The 22,015-nt window shown below is 46.1% G+C and overlaps 1 protein-coding gene across 2 annotated transcripts in view; it reads left to right on the top strand.

Annotated features, from left to right (window-relative positions):
* Positions 1–22,015, top strand: part of CDH23 (cadherin related 23) — a 565,943-nt gene that overhangs the window by 376,991 nt on the left and 166,937 nt on the right. For both annotated transcript variants that reach the window (XM_059729899.1, XM_059729898.1), the window contains exons 14-18: positions 45–109; positions 1,844–2,081; positions 4,048–4,153; positions 4,967–5,094; positions 20,566–20,638. In XM_059729899.1, coding sequence (XP_059585882.1) covers positions 45–109; positions 1,844–2,081; positions 4,048–4,153; positions 4,967–5,094; positions 20,566–20,638 — 610 coding nt within the window. The remainder of the gene's footprint in view (positions 1–44; positions 110–1,843; positions 2,082–4,047; positions 4,154–4,966; positions 5,095–20,565; positions 20,639–22,015) is intronic.

Below are 22,015 nucleotides of genomic sequence, written 5' to 3'. Positions count from 1 at the left end.
CATATTTTTGTTATTAATATCTATTTTGTGTTTTAACTTCTTAGGCAACTGACAATGATGTGGGCACCTATGGGAAAGTTAGTTACTTCTTCAGTGATGATCCTGACAGGTAAGTGTGACAAAAACCTACATAGCTGCAGTTCTTTAAACTGCCTTCTTGGTCTTACCAGGAAGTCACTCAACTTTCCCTGCAATGCCTCATTTGAGAGAGAGCCTACTGAACACTGCAGTGTAGAGTTCAGCACCCAACCTCTTCATATAAAACCTGTTCCTGTTTTCACTCGGCGTTTTCCCTCCCTAACTAAATTTCTTTTGTTGATTTGGGTATTCATGAATTTAGAGACATATAGAGCTGATTAGTATAGATGGTTTAGTCCTGCTGCCATTGAAGTTAGGGACAAAACTTCCATTAACTTCAATAAGAGCTTGATCAGACCCACAGTGGGTGCAGGTGATTTTTGAACTACCCCTGAACAGTACATTTCAGATTGACCTGGGTTTGATATCTGCACTTGAAAAAGGCTTGTTAAAAATTGAAAATGGTTTAGGAAAAATTGGAAATGGTTTAGGAAAAAGCTATAAAAAATTTGGAAAACAGCTTACAATGCAATACTTACTGAGCTGAATCTGCTCAGTTTATCAAAGATGGAGCTTCATCATAGAAGTTTTCTGACACTCAAATAATTTTTAATCTATCAAAGGGAGGTATACTGTTGAGCTTGTTGCAGCACTTACTGAATAAAGGTCTACAGCCTGTGAAATCACCTGTGCTTGAGTGTTTGCATAAAGTTAACCATGTTTTTTTCATTTTTAATGCATATTAGGCAAATATTTGTCTAGTTTGGCTTAGACAGAGATGATCCTACCTTGGGTGTAGGGTTGAACTCTAATCTCTGGAGTCCAGCCTTTGGATTCTAACCTCTGGAGTCCCTTTCAGCCTTTTTTCATGATTCTATTATTGTATGATTAATTGCTTTTTTATATTGGGATTTATACATGCAAGTGTTTCTTGAAGTCAGTAAGAACATTTGATAAATCGTATCATAGTCTGTAGAAAAGCTGCATGAGACCCACTTCTGCCATTGGTGTGTGAGCAGGGAACTGGACTGCCTCAGAGCAGCATTTTGATTTCATAGATTTCATAGACGTTAGGGCTGGAAGGGACCTCGGAAGATCAAAGAGTCCAGCCCCCTGCTCCAGGGGCAGAAAGTCATCAGGGATCATAGGATCCTAGCAAGATAACATGACTCATTAGAAGATGATATCAAGAAAATATCAAGATAATGTGGTATTTTGCATGGCTCGTTAGAAGTCCATTCTTAGAAAGAAAGGAGAGGGATATTGATGTTATAGCATAAAATAGGTCAAATTAACCCTCGTATAATCCCACTGGCTTTGCTGGGACCTGAAGTTTCTCAGCCCCCTTGAAAACCAAGTTGCTTCCTTAAGTGCCTTAAAATGGGTTTGAGTGCCAAAGTTTAAAAAGGTTGGTTTTAATCATTTTGTGCTGCAGGGTCTTTACTAGTTTGGCTTTAGCTCCCTTCATGCTTCATTTTCTCTATCTGCAGAATGATTTTATCACACCTACTCCACAGTGGGGAGTTAGATTTAGTTGGTGTCTGGATTCTCCATGAGATCCTTGGCTGAAAGAAGCTGTTGAGTTGTGATGTGCTGCTGTCAAGAAGAGGCTAGGATATCAACACCAAGCATGCTCTAATATCCCACTCTTACACTGTTATTTCAGACAACTTCCCATCTGTCTGGAGAGAGGTTGATTTTTTTTATTTTTTTTTTTGTAATTCCTCTGTCTCTTCCCCTCCCTCAACTTTTTTTGGCTTGTCAGATTCTCACTGGACAAGGACACAGGTGTGATCACGCTAATTGGCCGTCTGGACTATGAGACCACACAACGCTACACACTGACAGTCATCGCCAGGGATGGGGGTGGGGAAGAGACAACGGGGCGTGTGAGGATTAATGTTCTGGACATCAATGATAATGTCCCCACCTTCCAGAAAGACTCCTATTTGGGGGCTATCCGGGAAAATGAGCCTTCAGTCAATCAGCTGGTCCGTCTCAGGGTAAGAAATTAGAAAACCAGGTCACTTGCTACTTTGCTTCCCTTTCTCCATGCCCTCAGCCAGGAATCATTGAGGAGAACTGGAGCCAATGACCCAGCATTTCTCCAGCTTGTGTAAGTCCTAGAAGAGCTGAGGAGGGGAGGGAATGAAGCAGTATGAAGCATATTATAAATCTTTTTCTCCTCCTCCCCCCCCCCCCATTCCTGTCTAATTTTTCTCTTGTACTCATCATTGTTATCTTTCATCCCTTCCTATTGAAAGGCAGTCTGAAGCTAGTGTGATGCAACTATACCTCTAGGAAGCCCTACAGAGAGAATGAGCCACTGTAATTAAACCCTTCATGGATGTAATTAAAGAGGAGCATCACTGGGTCAGCAGTATGGGGAGAGGAAGAAGGAGAAGGAATTGCTGTCCATCCTTTCCTTGTAAATGCTGTAATTAATCCTTAATGTGAAGGGAATTTAGCTGTGCTCTAACCGAGATGCTTACTTTCAGTATTGGCCTTTTCTTCCCCTCCTCCCAGCCTTCCTCCATTGACTACATGTAGGATTTACTGCATCACACTTTGTTACACTTGAAGTGATTGGGGCTTTCCTGAAGGCTCTCTGGATTTTGAGACAGAATTGGAAGGATTCTAATGAATTTGGCTCAGTATAGAACAGAAAGTACATTAGATGGGGAGAGTTGAATTTTGACTATGACAGCCTGTATTATCATCCCTTAGAAATTCCTGTGAAAGGCAGGGTTACAGGAGGACAGGAATCTACTGCTAAAGGGAGATGTAGCATTACCAAAGGCAGCAGAATTTTCATTTTGATAGGTTTGAAATTCATGAGGCAAGCACATTCATCTTCAAAATTCACCATCTGCATGACAAGCTGTACCAATGTTGACAAGCTCCCCAAATGTAGACAAGCAGAGCTTAGCAAAGGGGAGGAGAATTGCAAACCTTTTCCATCTAAGATGAATCTTCAACAGAGCTTCATCAGGAGTTCTCCATCCCCAAGATCAATGCTTCCTCCTGAATGCAAACTCTTCTTCACTATCTTCTGAGCCTTGCCAAAAATCTAGCAGGCAGGTGCTGAGCTGTTTGCTGCTGACAGAATTATAACCTTTTCCATGAAAATGGAGGCAATGGAAACCACTTACCTTCTTCACCATGGCAAAAAGACCTTTGTGTTCTGGACTCTTTGTAATGATCATTAAGCTCTGCTGTCTTTTCCCCAGAAAAGCAGATATGTGAGCATAGCAAAAGTACTGCAGTCACATTGTTAAGTGTTTCACATCAATGCGTTTATATCCATAGATGTTTTGCTTCTGCCCACAGCAAGACAAAAAAAAGAAAAAAAAGATGGGGCATGTCAAAAGGCATTTCTTCCCTCAAAGACAGGATGGGAAGAAATTATGATTTCAAAACTCCTTTAACTACTACTGAACACCAGTTTGCAAACCTGGTGTTGTATGCATCCTTAATGACTGACTGTTTCTGGGTCTTCCCCCAATGAAACCAGTAGGCCAGGCTAGAAGGGAGGGAAAAGCCTTCTCCAATGTACCCACAAGTGGAGGAAAAAGAGGAGGTTTGACCTAAACCTGAAGCTAAAATATGTAGCCCAGAAGAAACCAGCAAGTGAACAATTAAGGTGGAAACTGATTCTCTCTGTTCACTACAAAATAAGGGATACCACAGGCACTACTTAGAATTAATTATATCCATTTTGGGGGGGAAAGGAAGGTAGTATACAGTATAGAAACTGGGGAAACAGATAAGGAAAATCCATTTATAGATGACTCTTACTTTACCACCTTTGTACCCGCTGTCCCTTCCCTGCAGCTCTTTCTTCCTCCTCCTTGCCCTCTTTCTAAAAGTGTTTGCTTCATTGTTTCTTCTTCTTAGACAGCACTTTTTCTCAGACATGATTCATTCATTGGTGTGGTGATTCCAGGGCTTTCTTCTGCTTTAATTCAGGCAACTGATGAAGATTCTCCACCAAATAACCAGATCACTTACAGCATTGTGTCTGCTTCTGAATTCCGGAGCTACTTTGACATTAGCATCTATGAAGGTTATGGAGGTGAGCACTGCTGAGGTACTGGCAGGGTGTCCCATGAGGAGGACAAACAAGAGACTGAGTGGGAGAAGGGATTGCTGCTACTCAGAAGGAAAGGGATGATTCAGTTAGACTTCGTTTCTGCTTGGGCATAGATTATAATTGTAAACATTGGCTCTCTGTGGAAGGAGACATGTAGCATGCTATGCTTCTGATTCGTGCTATCCAGAGGAGGCCAAGGTTTTTTAAAGTGAGTAGTGATTTCAGGTTTGTCAGTTTACAGGTGCCCAAATGACACCTTTGCAAGGGCCTCATTTTCAAAAACTGATCATCTGCCATCTGCAAATCTGGTTCCCTCAAATTTGGGGAAGAAATAGAGATGCCCTAAATCACACATCACATTAGAAAATCCTGACCATAGTCAGTGCTGGTCTGCCAGGAATTGCAGTTGCTAGCCTGTAAGAGGAATGGGAGTCTCTGTTGTTCCCCTGTTCAACTCATTCTGGCAGAGAGTAGATGGACATTGTTCCACTGGGTGACTAACGTTGACTAATGTTTAGGTGGCTCAACTAATAGCACACTTACCTTGGAAAAGCTGTGGTTTTCTGCACTGGAGCCACTGCAGTAGGAGCTTGCATTTTAACCTCATCCAAACCAGGGATAGCACCAGCGCTGATACTTCAGTGAGCGGGGTGGGGGGAAAAGGATAGACAAGGCCCAAATGGCCAGAATTTGAGTGCTAGATGGAGTAGCTCAGATACTGTTCAACAAGTGTATAGATTAGTTAGTCAGTTAGCTAGTATTAATTGCATTTAACCCAAAACTATTCCGTTTCAGTGATAAGTGTGACACATCCCCTGGATTATGAGCAAGTCTCCAATGGAGTTATTTACCTAACTGTGATGGCCAAGGATGCTGGCAACCCACCACTCAACAGCACAGTTCCTGTCACCATTGAAGTGTTCGTAAGTATAAGGAACATGTCCACTATAACCTCCCTACAGGGCACCATCATTCCACCAAGAGCAGAAGTTTTTAGCGTGACATACCCAGAGTGAGCAGCACTGGTAGTGCTAAACAAGCATGTCTTCCTGCTTGATGCCAGTGTTCATTTGAAGAGGTAATGCTTTGTACTTACCCAGGACCTTCATCCAAGGATCATAAAGGGTTTTATAATCCCTGTGAGGTAGGTAAGTTTGATTCTGTCCATGGTTCAGATATCTAAACTGAGGCTCAGAAAAGTTACATGACTTACCCAGGACCATGCATCAGGTCAGGGGAAGAACTTGGAAATCCTGTCTTGCAGTTCCCTGATATAATCACATGATGCTTCCCCTGTGTTACTGCAGCAAGATCACCCAGCACCAGCATAACACAGTATATTTTGTACATCTAATATTGTGTATTTGTCTGTATTAATAAGTATACTCATGTGTTGACTTTTCTCTCCATTTTTGAAAAATTCCCTGTTAGAAATAACTTTACAAAATGTCATTCCTTTCCTTTTCAAGTATGTTCTTTTTCTTTCATGAAATATATCCACACCATCCTTTTAGTTTCTAGCTGAGAAGCAGCCTTACCAGAGGTGCCCATAGGTACCAGCTAGCAAATGGCTCTTATAGGGTGTGTGTAAATGAAACAGGGACCCTAAATTGAAGCAGTGGGTTTTAAAAAATGCCACTTCAATGTAGGGCTGATTAAACCCCCATGTCATTCACACACCCCGCTGACTTACGTGCCTCTCTGGGGGGGAAGGGGAGGGCGGGTTGCCCGCAGGCAGAGCAGTCCCTGCGCCACGGTGGGGTTGGTGCTTCCCTCAGTGGCAGGGATGCCCTCCCCCAGGCAGTACCCACCCACAGGCACCTGGCTCGGGCAGTCCTGGGAGGCACTGCAGCCACGAAGGGAAGCACTGGGCCCCCGCATAGCTCAGGCAGGCAGGCAGGCTTCAGGGGTAGGGTGGGGTGATCAGGCTTTCTGCTGTTCTTGGGCAGAGGCTGCTTTCCCGGGCTGTGGCCAGGCTGCCTGCAGGGCTTCCTGCAGAGCCGTGAAGCTGCACGGGGCCTGGTGCATCGCTCTACGGCTGTAGGGGCAGCAAACTAAAACTTGGAGGTTTGCTGTGCCCCAAGTCATTTAAGGCTCATTACACCCCTGAATCTCCTACAGCAGCTGGAATGAATGCACAATACACCGCTGAGGTGTGCAAACACCGACACCATTAAAGCAGTGCAAAAGTACTTAGCCCACTTTAAACTGTCGTGCACATGCCTCTTGTTTCGTCTACATACAGCCTTAGTGGAAAGAGCTCACAAACTGTTTTTAGTGTGAGACACAAACATGGTGAAAAAGTACTTGCCAAGATAAAGATTTTGCTTTCAAACATTAATTTAGTAGTTTCAGGGTTGAAATTACAGAAGGCATCTGACTTATGGTCAGCTTGAGGGCCTAGCTCTTCTAGGTACTTTGGAATCCCTTAGCTTTAGGGTCTTCAAGATACTGAACAACATGTTAGGGTAGTTTTGAAGAAAGAACTGAAATATGACAATAGCTTTAATATTAGATATGCCCAAGTGACTGACAGGGTGATTCAGCAGACAGACGTAGCTCATGTGAGCAGTCAGACAGCAACAACTTAACCAAGATCCAAACCCTGTTCACCTCTTTCTTTTATACAATCATAGAAAATAAGATTTGGAGGGGACCTTAGGAGGTCATCTAGTACAACCCCCTGCTCAAACTAGGACCATCCTCAACTGTATCATCCCAGCCAAGGCTTTGGTTAACTGCGTCTTAAAAACCTCCAAGGATGGTGATTCCAGAACCTCTCTAGGTAGGTTGTTCCAGTACTTTACTACCCTCCTTGTGAGAGAGTTTTTTTCCCTCTGTCTAACCTAAATTTCCCTTACTGCAACTTGAGACCATTGCCCCTTGTTGTTACCTGCCACCACTGAGAACAGTCTAGCTCCATCCTCTTTGGAACCATCCAAGGGTCTGGGGGCACAGGTGGTGTTCTCGTCGATCCTCCCAGTCTCAGGCTATGGGCCGAGGGGGGAGAGGAGGATCCACGTGGTCAACCAAAGACTGTGGCGCTGGTGTCGTCGGGAAGGCTTTGGCTTTCATGACCACAGCCCGTTCTTTGGCAAGAGAGGCAGCGAGCTGCTGGGAAGAGATGGCCTCCACCTCTCTCCCCTAGGGAGGAGGCTCTTCTCAGCCAGACTGGCTGACCTGCTCCACCAGGCTTTAAACTAAGCCTGCTGGGGGACGGGGGGGACTACCACCACTGCTGGCCTGCTAAGCAATCCTTGCAAAGCCAGCAGGTCAAGGCACTTAAGGGAGCCCACCCCTCCCCTAGCCCTGGTAAAATCTGTGGGTAAGGAAAGAGCCCCCCAGGGGGCACTTGCCTGCCTGTACACTAATGCCAGGAGCTTGGGGAATAAGCAGGAGGAGCTCATCCTCCTGCTCAGTGCAAATAATTATGATGTCATAGGGATAACGGAGACCTGGTGGGACTCCACCCATGACTGGACCATGTGTATAGATGGCTATACCCTGTACAGGAGGGATCGCGTAGAGAAAAGGGGCGGGGGTGTAGCTCTCTATGTTAAGGAAAGCTACACGTCCCTGCAAGCTGATATTGGCGGCCAGGGTAGATGGCTGGAGACCCTCTGGGTTAAAATCTGTGGGGAACACGGCACAGGGGACACAATGTTGGGAGTCTACTACAGACCGCCCACCCAAAGTCCTGAGCTTGACCAGGAGTTTGCCCAGGAACTGGCTGAGGCCGCATGCTCCAGGACCATGGTTGTCATGGGTGACTTCAATTACCCAGACATCTCATGGGAGGATCGCTCAGCAAAATCTGAGCGGTCACAAAGCTTCCTCTCATGCGTGGATGACCTCTACCTGACTCAAGAAGTCTATGGGCCAACAAGAGGCAAAGCGCTGCTCAACCTGGTACTGGCTACTGGGGATGACCTAGTCGGCGACCTAGTGATCGATGGGAAGCTGGGTGACAGCGACCATGAGCTGATCACCTTCACCATCCGCCAAAAAGCTGGCAAGTCAGTCAGCAACATGGAAGTCCTTGACTTCAGGAAAGCCGACTTTGACGAGCTCAGGATGCTTGTCAGTGAGGCCCTAAGGGACCATGACCACGGGGAGAGGGGAGTTCAAGAAGAGTGGATGCTCCTCAAGGGAGCAATCCTCAATGCACAAGCTAAGTCTATTCCATCTTGGAGGAAAGACAGCAAGAGGGCACAGCAGCCTCACTGGCTCTCCAGGGACCTAGCAGACCTCCTGAGGCTAAAAAGAAAGGCCTACAAAGGATGGAGGATGGGAGTCACCTCCAAGGAGGATTATTCTGCACTGGTCCAGTCCTGTAGGGAGCAGACCAGGAAAGCCAAGGCTGCAACTGAACTCCAACTAGCTTTGAGCATCAAGGACAATAAAAAGTCCTTTTTCAGATATGTGGGGAGCTGGAGGAAAAGCAGGGGCAACATTGGACCCCTGCTGAACCAGATGGGGCAACTGACAACTGACGCCCAGGAAAAAGCCAACCTATTAAATAGGTACTTTGCGTCGGTCTTTCATCAGTCCCATGGGACGCCCGTGCCCGCTACAGGACAGGGAAGTCCGGGTGAGGGTGATCCCCTGCCCTCCATTAATGCTGACTTCGTGAAGGAACATCTTGAGAAGCTGGATACCTTCAAGTCAGCTGGCCCTGACAATCTTCACCCCGGGGTACTCAAGGAGCTGGCAAGCATCATAGCCCAGCCTCTAGCACGGATCTTTGAAAACTCTTGGCGCTCTGGTGTAGTGCCCGAAGACTGGAAGAAGGCCAACGTGGTGCCTATCTTCAAGAAAGGGAGGAAAGTGGATCCGGCTAACTATAGGCCCATTAGCCTGACTTCTATCCCGGGGAAGATCTTAGAAAAGTTTATTAAAGAGGCCATCCTTAATGGACTGGCCAACACCAACATCTTAAGGGATAGCCAGCACGGGTTTTTTGCGGGTAGGTCTTGCTTGACCAATCTCATTTCCTTCTACGACCAGGTGACCTATCACCTGGACAAGGGAGAAGAGATTGATGTCATATATCTTGACTTCAAAAAAGCCTTCGATCTGGTTTCCCATGATCACCTCTTGGAGAAACTGGCCAATTGTCGCCTTGGGTCCTCCACGATCCACTGGCTGGAAAATTGGCTCTGGGGTCGGACCCAGAGGGTAGTAATTGATGGAAGTCACTCATCATGGTGTCCTGTGACCAGTGGGGTCCCCCAAGTCTCTGTCCTTGGACCCATACTGTTCAACATCTTCATTAATGATGTGGACACTGGAGTCAGAAGCGGACTGGCCAAGTTCGCCGATGACACCAAACTTTGGGGCAAAGCATCCACACCAGAAGACAGGCGGGTGATCCAGGCTGACCTGGACAGGCTCAGCAAGTGGGCGGACGAGAATCTGATGGTGTTCAACACCGATAAATGCAAGGTTCCACCTTGAGAAGAAAAACCCGCAGCATCCTTATAGGCTCAGCAGTGTTATGTTGGCTAGCACTATGGAAGAAAGAGACTTGGGGGTCATCATTGACCACAAGATGAACATGAGCCTGCAGTGCGATGCTGCGGCTAGTAAAGCGACCAAAACGCTGGCTCGCATCCATAGATGCTTCTCAAGCAAATCCCGGGACGTCATTTTCCCCTTGTACTCAGCCTTAGTGAGGCCGCAGTTGGAGTACTGCATCCAGTTTTGGGCTCCACAATTCAAAAAGGATATGGAGAAGCTTGAGAGAGTCCAGAGAAGAGCCACACGCATGATCAGAGGTCAGGGAAGCAGACCCTACGGTGACAGGCTGAGAGCCCTGGGGATCTTTAGCCTGGAAAAGCTCAGGCTTAGGGGTGATCTGATGGCCACCTATAAGTTTATCAGGGGTGACCACCAGTATCTGGGGGAACGTTTTTTCACCAGAGTGCCCCAAGGGATGACGACTAGGTCAAATGGTCATAAACTACTACAAGACCGTTTCAGGCTGGACATAAGGAAGAATTTCTTTACTGTCCGAGCCCCCAAGGTCTGGAACAGCCTGCCACCGGAGGTGGTTCAAGCGCCTACATTGAACACCTTCAAGAGCAAACTGGATGCTTATCTTGCTGGGATCCTATGACCCCAGCTGACTTCCTGCCCTTTGGGCAGGGGGCTGGACTCAATGATCTTCCGAGGTCCCTTCCAGTCCTAATGTCTATGAAATCTATGAATCCTTCAGGTAGTTGAAGACTACTATTAAATTCCCCCTTAGTCTTCTTTTCTCCAGACTAAATAAACCCAGTTCTCTCAGGCTCTCCTCAAGTCATGTGACCTACCCCCCTAATTTTCATTGCCCTCCTCTGGACTCTTTCCAATTTGTCTACATCCTTTCTGTAGTAGGGGGAAGCCAAAACTAGACACAGTACTCCAAATGTGTCCTCATCAGTGCTGAAAAGAAAGGAATAATCACTTCCCTTGGTCTGCTGGCACTGCTCCTACTAATGCAGTCCAGTATGATATTAGCCTTCTTTGCAGTAAGGGCACACTGTTGGTTCATATTTGCCTTATTGTCCACTGTAACCCATAGGTCCTTTTCTGCAAAGCTGCTGCTTAGTGAGTCAGTCCTGAACCTGTACGGTGCATGGGATTGTTCCATCCTAAATGTGGGACTTTGCATTTATAGGTCTCTCTGAATCCTAGCCATACCCTTTATTGTATCTACTGTTCCCCACAGCTAGATGTCATCTACAAACTGGCTGAGGGTGCACTCCATCCCGTCTTCTAGGTTGTTGATGACGATATTGAACAAAACTGGTCCCAGGACAAACCCCTGGGGCACTCCATTTGATACTGGCTGCCACCTAAATATTGAGCCATTCATTACTACCCTTTGAACCTGATGATTCAAAGTTTTCTATCCATCATACAGTCAGTCCATTCATCCACCCCAGGGGTTTTCAACCTTTTTAAACAAGTGTACCCCTTCTGTTCAGCTCATATACCCCTTTATATTTTTTTCGTGTTTTTAATGTGCCACCCATGCCCCTGTGGCAGGAGCACAAAGAGCCCCCTCAGCACAGGGCTGCCAAATGGGCTCTTCATGGCATGAGGGAAACCATCTGCAGCTGTTGCTTGCTGGGGTAATAATGCTGCAGTGCCCCTGCCTGCCCCAGGCGTGGCTGGCTGCACACATCAAACAGAGCTGAATCGTGCCTTGTCACATCTGTTAGGGGACATGTGGCCACCAACCCACCCACCACAGTGCTCCCAGGATTAACACCTGTAAGGGGGGCAAGGGCAGTGGCACCACACCTCTGTAGGCACCACCTGGCCAGCCCGGGTGGGGGGCGCGCTGTTCACATGCAGCGGCTGCCATTGCCACTGCCCCCCTGGGCCACACGCCTTGCCCTGCACCACTTTCCCATGGCCAGCCGTGCATGTGGTTCCACGGGCTGTTGATGCACCTCGCACCCAGCCAGTCACACGCCACCGGGGGTGGACACAGAACGCACTCCCACCCTGCACTTTTCCCCCCACACCATTCAGTCCCTCGCAGCTCTGTGGTAAGAGGGTGGCCTCAGCCCTTCCTTGCTGTCAGCTATTGGCTGAGGGTAGCAGCCTGGCTGCCGATCAGGAGAGTGAATGGGGAAAGGGATGCACCACGATGTGCCATGTGGGGCTGGTGGCACCCAGCACACCCCTCTGCACCCCCCAGGTAAGAGGCAAAGCATGGAATGTGCCAAGAGAGACACCGCCACCTCACCCTGGTGCACACTTTGTCCCTACCCACCTTCCCATGGGCCCTGGCCCCAGCCTGGGCCTGGTGGCATGAAGCAGGCTGCATAACCCCTACAACCTATTTAATATTCCTAGGGGTACGTGTACCCCCAGTTGACAACCACTGATGCACCCCATAGTTACTTAGCTTGCTTGCAACAATGTTGTGGGAGACCCTATCACTAAAGTCAAGGTCCACTGCTCTCCTTGCATCCACAGGGCTAGTCATCTCATCATAGAAGGCAATTAGGTTGGTCAGGCATGACTTCCCCTTGGTGAATCCAGGTTGACTGTTCCTAATAACATTTTTCTTCTCCAAATACTTAGAATTGGTTTTCTTGAGGACCTGCTCCATGATTTTTCCAGGGACTGAGGTGAAGCTGACCACTTTGTGGTTCTCTGGACCCTCCTTCTTCCCTTTCTTAGAGATGGGCACTATATTTTCCCTTTTCCAGTCATCTGGGACTTCTCCTAATCACCACAAGTTTTCAAAGATAATGGCTAGCAGCTCTGCAGTCGCATTAGCCAACATCCTCAGCACTCTCAGGTGCATCAGATCCGTTCCCATGGACTTGTATGCATCCAGCTTTTCTGAATAGTCTGTAACCTGTTCTTTAACTGCTGTTGTCTGCTCACCTTCTCCCCAAACTGTGCTGCCAAGTATGGTAGTCTGGGAGCTGATCTTGCCTGTGAAGGCTGAGGGAAAAAAAGGCATTGAGTACTTCAGCCTTTTCCAAATCATCTGTCACTAGTTTGCTTCCTGCATTCAGTAAAGGACCCACACTTTCCCTGGTCTTCCTCTTACTGCTTTCCCTGATCTGTGTATGATGAGCTCAAATTCTGCTAAAACCCAGGCATGGCCATCATACTTTTAAGTATCTTGAGCTTACAGAGAATGAGGAACAGAATAGTGGGGAGTGATCAAGGATATAAAAATTAATAATAAGGATTCATCATTACAAGACATATTCTATAGAGTAGACTCTTATGAGCAAAGAATAGTTATGAGCTTCATTTTACCAGTGCAAAAACTGAGGCACAGAGGGTAAGTAATTTGCTGAAGGCAACAGAAGGAGTCTGTGATTGCATAGGTTTAGAAGACGCATTGTGGTTCAGAATCAGTCCTCACACTACTACACTACACCTCTCTCTTGGTATGGTTCCTTCCACAGTAGTCTCTTCATGAAAAGATTCTTGCCTCAGCATCTATAGTCCAATGGCAACTCTTCCAATGATTATTGCCATTGGCATACATGTTAGAAAGGAACAGAAGGGGCAGATTTAGCAGAGTGCAGTGTCAATTGATTTACCCAAAATAGATCATGTTAGTAACAACACAGGAGTTCACTGTTTTCTCATTCTGTGTCTCCTCCAATCACTTGCCTGCAAAGTAGTGGCTTGTGGAGGGAAGAGAGCAGAAGCCTGACAGGAGAATGACTTCATTACTTTCTAGCTTTGCCAAGTTCAAAAGGATTAAGAGGATCTGTTCTTTTCTCTTTTCCCCCAATCTCTGAAGATCTAAAGGTGCTTGAAACCAAATATCACAGAGTCTGACATGACTATCAACTGCACATTAGCACTTCCAGCTTCTGAAATTATTAGGCAGTGAATCAATCACCAATCAGGTGTTTATTTTTCCAGTACTACCTGATTCAGCTGGATGAGTACTGGGTTCTACTGGGTGCTTTCCTTTTCTTTTGCATCCTTATATATGTGTTCTTATCAGGGATAGGGTGTGTTGGTGGGGGAGTTAAAATGTTGCTCAAGAGGATTAGATCAGATTGTCAGTTTGCAGCCTATTGTGATTTGACAAAAGCTTCAGGAAGGTATCAGCAATGGAGTCTGTTCACTTGATAACCCTTCAATCTCGTTGCAACTTGATCTGATCGGGTCCAGTCTGATCTTGCTTGTATATGGCATCAGTTTTCTAACCTGAGGATGAAGGAAATTCTTCCTGTTGTAAGAAATGAGTGATTTTTTTTTTTCCCACCGCTCTCCCACACACGGTCTTCAGATATTGTAGGGGAGAATCGGACAGAACGAGAAGGGAATTTAATGGTAGCTAAATACTTCTTCCCTATGCTGTTCCTTAGACAGTGTAATCACATCTGTCTAAAGACCGCACTTGAAAAGGTCATCTCCTTCTGGTTGATTTTGTACACTGTGGTTTTTAAGTAGCTGTCACTTTCGCTACTTTCTACCAAAAGGGATTTTCTCTTGACGGAAAAAAAATCATGATGATAAAGTGACTCACAATGGCACTTAAGGGGAAAAAAATAAGTAAGGCAGAACAAGAGAAGGGGTGAGTGTGGAAGGAGCTGATTTCTTTTCATCCTTTGCTTGTTGGTTTTTAATAAAGAAGTCAAACTCTCTGTGTAGATTTCCCATTAGGGGACAATAAGCTTTTGTAGAATGAGCTGCTGAACTAGAACTAATAGTGAGTGTGATGCTTGGATCCCAGGAAATACCACCACTAATACGTTTCTGCCTGGTGCTCTGTCACTGACATTCTCGATACTGTTTTGCGCATTGAGCCAGTAACTTTAGCTATATTTAAGTATACAATAAAAGAAGTTCATTCACTTCCTTTGAGTGTTAGTGATTGACCAATCCTCCCACATGAGAGGATGTTACTGTGTAGTGCCTGGGGCGTAGTTTAAGAAAGAGAGATATAACAGAGGAGATGGGAGGAAAGAGGCTAAATTTTGTTTCTGAAGCCATTGAGGCTGGAGGAGTTGTTGCTGCTGGACAGAAAGTAAGACCCTTTTTCTACTCTGCTGGGTAAAGGATTTGTCCTATAGGAATGTAGGAACTGCCAGACTGGATCAGCGTGGAGGTCCCTCTAATTCAGTATCCCATATTTGATAGTAGCCAATACCATCTGATTTGGGGAACGGTGGAAGGCACCTTCTGGAGGAAAATGATGGAATAATTTTCCTGTGTGCTCCTTTCTCCTTAATTTTTTTTAAAAACTACTTTCATGGTGCATGTCCAGACACCTTCCCTCCCCCTCACCATAGAAGGTTACTGTGGATTTCTTATCGTAAAAAACTGAACTGCAGTCAGTGCAGGGGTTTCCCTCAGCTTTCCAGGATGATCCAGCCAATAGCTGTGTTCTCCAGAGACTGAGAATATAATGCAGCAGTAGAGGAAGGAGGGATTTCCTCATTAAGGTTTGTTACATAGTGAGATAGAGGATGTGAAAAGCAGAGCATAGACTGATAACAGACCACCTGCTTTTGGCAAAGGTAGTAGAAGATGGCACTTTAATTACAGTGAGGTGGACATCAGTGGTACATGAAATTTGCCTAATATATCAAGTTCAATGGCAAAAATATTAATTCTGGCTGCAGACCTATTAGTGGTCTCTAGTCAGCTCATCCTTTATATGTGGAATCCCAAGGAAATGTTTAAGTCCAATGGGGTGTTTTAGTTTTCTGATCATTTCATTCTTAACTCCGCACATTGTGTGGTGGGTTTGATTACATTATATGGTGGGGTCAGTTTAAGGCAGATCCTCATTGTTATTTGAACAGCATTTAAGTTCCCCTGCCTGGAGCTTTAAGCTGATTCTTCTTCCATTGGTAAGAATATTTAAAGAAGTGTTTTTGACCTAGTTCACCAGGATAGAAGTAGGCTTTAGCAGACATGCTTAAAGAGACCTTGTCAAAATGAAAACCACGCTTCTGTCTGTAACTGAGATCTCTATATGCATCACCTAAAATAACTGCAGATGGACAGGAGGGACACAAACTTTGTTCGTCTCTTTTTTTAATCTTATCTCCCTGGTTATGGTTGCTCGTACTTTGTATGATTTATGTTTCACTGCTTTGTCAGCCCAGGATCACTCTTACTTAAGAACAAAATCACTTTCTAAGCATCAAGAGAGAAGAAGAAAATTTCTTATGAAAATGTCTAGAAGGATTTTGTTATTAGTTCAGGGTGTTCAGACAGAAACTGGAGGTTAGTCTGTACTATATAACTTTGTAAGGATCACTGTGCTGGCTAGGAGAGTTGGGGCGGTGGGGAGGGAATTAACACACCTAGGCAGCTTACTCCTTCCAAAGGCAGATGCCAAGTCTCCAGTCAGGCTCTGCTGTGTCAGGCTCATAGCAGAGACTCTGTAATATAGATGGACCCTGGAATTCAAAGTTGCTTTCAAGCTGACAGTAGGCTGTGCTGTGTCAGAAAACTTCCCCTCATTGCATCTTCTGATGTCACATGTGAATCATGAGCTTCATTCATCAGTGTCTTGTGGCTGAGAAGACTCTAAATCAAACTGGATAGTGTCTAACTAGTCCCTGAATAGTTAAGAAGATAAGGAATCACAAGGGTGGTATGAAGTCACCTTCCACCTCCTCCCCTGCCATAGTCCCTGCATTAAGCAAAACTCTTACAGACCAATGAATTGGGCCCAGGAATGGAGTAAAGCATGGTAGCAGAGAGAATGGACTTTCCACAGACAATGAAAAGAAAATCATCAGTGCAAGGTAGTCTTTTTGTGCCAGCACACAGGTGCTGTACAGCAAGGTCCCCCCACTCAAGTATGCCTAGAGTAGTGAGCCTTTTTTTGTAGATGCAGATCTGGTACAATAGACTCAACATAGCTCCAGAGGAACTTAAACTCATGTGGGTATTGGGTTTTGGTGTCTGTATCCCAGCTTTTCTGCAATGCACCAACAGCCCAAGGATCAGCTTGAGCAGACCTCATGGCTGTTCTAACCTGTACCAGGGATGAAGCCACTTCTCAGCAGTCCCAGCATGAGAGAGACACATGTCCCCAAGCTCAGTCCAAGTGTTTGGGTTCAATACAAGTCTAGGAGTTCATCTGAATTTAAGTCCAACAATGGTATGCAAGGGCACAAAGGGTTTCTGCAGAGCAATCTGAGTAGTCTGGGTATGAATCCCATTGCCAGAGTGTGGCGTTTTGCACCCTTCATGCTGCCTGGCCTGTCGGGGTGTAGCCCCTCCCCTTGACTCTCCTGCCATGACTTTGATGAAAAAACAACTAGGAGAGGGGGTTTTTCCCAGTGGAGATCTTCCCGGGGGGCTCTCCCAACGGCCAGCAGTACCTACGGTTGTTTGGTGCGATGTTCCATGGGGCTCCGCCTCCCCTACACCCCGTCCACTCACCAACCGGGTGGCTGTCTATCAATAATGATCTTCGGCCCTGTAGGGTGGCCCAGGGCCTGCCTTCTTGGTTGTGGTGGCTTTTTCCCCCTTCTCAGAGTTTATCTTAATTAAAAAAATATATTCCCCTGTGGAGGAGAGGGCTGCAGAGCTGCCTCCTCTACCCCTGCCTCCTGCAGGGGGCTCAAATGCTTCCTCCCTCCTGCTGTCTGCAAGGGACTCCCCAGCCTCCTTGGCCTCCGCTTCCGCCGAGGATGTCCCTGCTTTGCCTCCGGCAGGGGCTTAAGATCTCCCTGGTGTTGCCTGTGGGAGCCGCACAGGCTGTGTCACTCCCTTCCTGCACCAGAGCTGCAGCACGCCCAGCAAGCTGCTGGCCCGCACCCTCCTTCTCCGGCTCCTTCCCCTTCGGGAGCCTGTGGTGGTGCCTCGCCGCCACACAGAGGCAGTAATATTTTTAGCTATTTGTGAGATTACTTTCACCATTGTCAAGGCTGCTGGTTTGCAAAACGAGTGGGAGGGACTGAAATTTGTCGTTTTTCTGTATGTGATAGTAGGGACAGCGCTCTTAATGTACATTTATAACATCACTGCCACACTCGTAGACTTTCCAACATCCCTGCTATCAGTAGTGCACTACTGAGCATACAGTTTTAGAAATATTGCTCTCTCTAGTGGGAGAGTAAGCCTTTGGGAATGTATTCTCCTTTAAATTCCAGCCCTTGGAAAATGTTCTTTCACTGCAGTGTGCTAGGGATTCATATACAAAATGGCCTTCTACCCCGAAATGAGATTTCAAGATTTAAATTAAAATCCATTGTGAACATTAGTTAAAAGCACCCCCATCACCATTTTGAAATGCAGGATGCTGAATACACAAAACACTGCAGCACACCAGAGGGTTCTGATTAGAATGCTCCTGCTGACTTGATTAATCTGATTAATCTAATCGGAACATGTTGGAGCACATGTAAAAGCATCCACACATTCAGGCCAATATTTTCCAAAGTACCCAATAGGTTTTAAATTCCTCCATTTTTGAGAGATCTTGTGCTGTGGTTACCTTGTCCAGTTTTCAGAAACTCTAACCATTCACTATTCCAATAGGAGCTGTGGCTTCTCAGCACCTCTGAAAACTAGGCTGAACTTCCTCTCAAGCTGGGCACTCAAAATCATTGACCACTTGTGAAATTGTGGCCTAAACTATTTTAAAGTAGCTGGGTACTGTGGCTGGTCTCCAGGCTCGCCACCTTTGTGTTGTGCGTTGTCTGGTATAAGATGGGCATTACAGAAAGAATCTGATACCTGACAGCCATTGAAAAATGATTCAGCAATTTTTCCTCGCTAGTAGATGCGTGACCTCAGCACAGATACTGAAGAACCCTTTTGGAGACAGTGCTCTGTTCTCACTCTTGCAGGTCATCTCTCTAAAACCAGATAGACACACACTTATTAGGTGGGGAAAATTGTACTGTCCCGTGGAGGTAAGATTTACAGTCTTCATAAACTGTTGGCTTTCACCTGCACTAACATTCCTTTAGGAAAAATAAAGGTGTTTTGGAGGTGCGGGGAGAGAGTCATGACTACTACCTTTGTTGTGTAACTGAGAGTCAGCTAAGCTTGTTTTGTAAAGATTAAGAGATAACAAGACCCCCCAAAATCACCTTCCATTAACCAGTGAGATCCTAAATCAGGGGTGGGCAATTATTTCAGGTGGAGGTCCACTTACTGAGTTTTGGCAAGCCATTGAAGGCCACATGACAGGCAGCCAGGGGCAAATAAATATTAATTTTCTAAATTTTTTAGGGGCCCCATGGGCCAGACAGAATGACCTGGTGGGCTGCATCCAGCCCGTGGGCTGCATTTTGCCCATCCCTGTTCTAAATGATAAAATCTTGGTGTGCTATTCTTAAGGAGGAGAAGAGGATTGAGCTTGTATTCCTTTGGGGAAGTTTCTTTCCCTTCTCACACTGTATAGTAGAGGTGGAGAAACTCACAAGATGCCACAGGGAGTAGAAGAGAGAAATCAGTTTGCAGCCCAAGGTTTAATTGGAAATGCTTAAATTGGGTGTGGCATCCTTTTGGGATTCTGTGTGTCAGTCTCCCATTCCATCCCTTCCCAAAGCTCAGAAGTGGGGTCAGTTAGGAAATGAGAAAAAAGCACTACTTTTCTAGAATCTCAGGAGCTCTGCTGAGGCACTTAATGATGGCATTCCTGCTAACATCTTCACTGACGTGCATCCAGAGCCCATGCTGTCTTCTCTTCTGTTTGAAATATGTGTCCTTGTGGGATATGAGTGGTGAAAGGAGTCAATAGGAAAGATACTTTTGGCCCAATTCTCATTTCTGCCTCTGGCACTCCACACTTAAGTGGCTCCTATTGACCAAATTTGGGCCCAAAGGGGTAAGCAGAGAATTCTGCCCAGTGGAGATGAACTCCCTGCTGACTTAAAGCTGCTGGAGCTGATTCCTTTCCTAGATCTGCATTCCTCATCCCTTCCATGGGGGCAGGGAGCATGATGGAACCATGTTGTACTGTGCCAGTGTTTTCTGCTCCACTGACATAAGGCCTGAGACTGATGCAGAATCAGGGAGCCACATTAATCTGCTTCTGCCTGCACCATCCCTCACTCTTGTTCTAAGTCTAGTTTAGGATCAGGGGAGAACTGAACTCTTTGCTTTCTAACTCCTTATGTGGGTATTGGCAGCAATGGAATGAACAGAAATGTACAAAATAGTGAATCTTCTTCCTCAGTGTGTGCACATCCTCTAGACAGTTAGCAGGTAATTGTGCTGGACATTTGCATAGCTCTGTTCATCTCCAAACTGCTTTCCTATTGTAGTTAATTAAGCATTACAACACCTTGTTGGAGGGATAATATAGCCACTGTTTTGTAGATGAAGAAACCAGGGTACTGCGAGTGCCATAATTTGATCAAAACTGCCAGAGAAGTCAGTGCACAGATCTCCCTGGTCTTTGTCTGCTACCTAAATCCAGGAAGCCCTGTGATCTGGCCTCCCATGCTGGCCCTGGATCTGAGTTGATTTACATGCACTGACAGGCCCAGGCTCACACACATGTTGTGCCATTCCTCCCCACCCCCAGCTGCTCTGGGACACGACAGGCCTCATCCCTCCCTACCCTGAGACTGGGTGGAGTGGACACCACGTGCAGCATGATCCCAGACAGGCCAGGAGGCACTGGCACCTCTTTCAGCCTGTATGGGAGCAGCATTACACACTACACCCACCCCAGCCACTCTGCACCACAACCTGTTCTGGCTGGTCCAGGTTCTGCACTGCAAACAGCGCCCACCTCCACCAGTCTAGAATGCATGCCACATGCTGCACGGGTCCCAAAGTGGTTAGAATGGGCACCACATGTGCCCTTAGCCACAGAATTATCTTTTTCCTCCTTGTGCTGCAAACAATAGTGGTGCTCCCTTCAGAAGGGCATGAAGAATCAATTTTGCTGGTTTTTTGTTGGCTTTTTCCTTTTCTTTTCACTGTAGGATGAAAATGACAATCCACCCACATTCAGCAAGCCATCGTACACCATCACTGTCATGGAGGACATTATGGCAGGTATGGGGAGTATGTTCCTGTGGTTGTCCTATGGGTTACCTTCCTGGCCTTGATGTAGTTGTGTTTTTATATGGCAATTGGCTGAGCCAGTGTGGAGATGGGCCTAGATTCCAAAAGAGCTTAAAAACCTGACAGAAAGCTCCAGGATCTTGTAAGAAACAAATTCTGTTCCTTGCAGAGAAGGAACCTGCTTCCTAATGAGCAGTTATTTCAATTTCAATGCATACATGACACATTAACACACAATGCATATACGTAAGCTGCCTGCGTTCCTGTGTCACACTACTCAATGTGTACAATTGTAACAGCTTGGGACACCTAAGGTGCACATAAGTAATTCTGTAATAGTTCATAGACAGGGATGGGGGTTGTGTTGGAGGAAGGGTATTCTCTGGAGAGGCCCTTGGTTCTGAGAATCTTTTTCTCATCCAGCAGATCCCAACCATTACTCTGCAAGACACAATAGAAGGCAGTCTCTTTGCCTGCTTGGGTTGATATCTGGGATTGCACATAAATTAACAATAGGAAACTGGTCCTGACTCCAGTGAATAGGTTACCACGTGTATATGTGACAGCCTCTATCTCAGCCAACTGTGGAAATTGAACCAGGTATCTCTAGAACTAAAAGAATTAAGTCTCCACAGCTTCAGCTACAGAGCCAGGTTTGGTAGCTAGCATACAGACAGGCTCACATCCTTGGTGGTGAGATGCATAGGATGAAACAGTGTGTTGCACAGGATCTTAGTGAAAGTTGCTCAACATCCAGATGCCAGAAGATGAGTCCTGCTGCAACTTCTGTAAACAAATGCATGCATTACATCTGACTCCTACAGAGCATGTCCACGAAGGCATTTACAGGAGTCCTGGCCTAACTCTGTTCCCACTGGAGTCAAGGGTGAACTCCAATAGGAATTAATTCATTAGAAGCAAGGTCAGGCCAGCACTGAGTGCTTTTTAAAATCTTCAGGTGGCAGATGAGGCTCTTTCGTATATGTGAGATTGAGTGAAAGCTCCTTGAGCTACGTTGTCATAAGGGATGGGATGGGGCAGGGGTATCCCTTGAGCTGTGCTGATCCATAGCAGTGTGCCAAGCTTTGGTATGGGCACGCATAATGGGTGTCTTTACACATGCTGTGGGGGTGGGGGTGCTTTAATTAAAGCAACTCTACAAGCCGCTCTAATTAAAGTACCCACAGTGTCTCGTGTATTCGGCTTCCTGCACTTCAGTGACAGCAGGAGCACTTTAATTAAAGCAACTCCAATGTCAAATGAGCTTCACTTAAAGTGCCCCTGCCACCATTTTGAAGCACAGGGGTGCTGAATGCACAAGACGCAGAGGTTGCTGGGACATTCTAATTAGTACACTCCAGCAGACTT

Source organism: Alligator mississippiensis, chromosome 6, assembly GCF_030867095.1.
Source record: "Alligator mississippiensis isolate rAllMis1 chromosome 6, rAllMis1, whole genome shotgun sequence".
NCBI lineage: Eukaryota > Metazoa > Chordata > Crocodylia > Alligatoridae > Alligator > Alligator mississippiensis.
The sequence above is the reverse complement of the archived record's forward strand: the minus strand, read 5'-3'. Positions and strand labels throughout refer to the sequence as shown.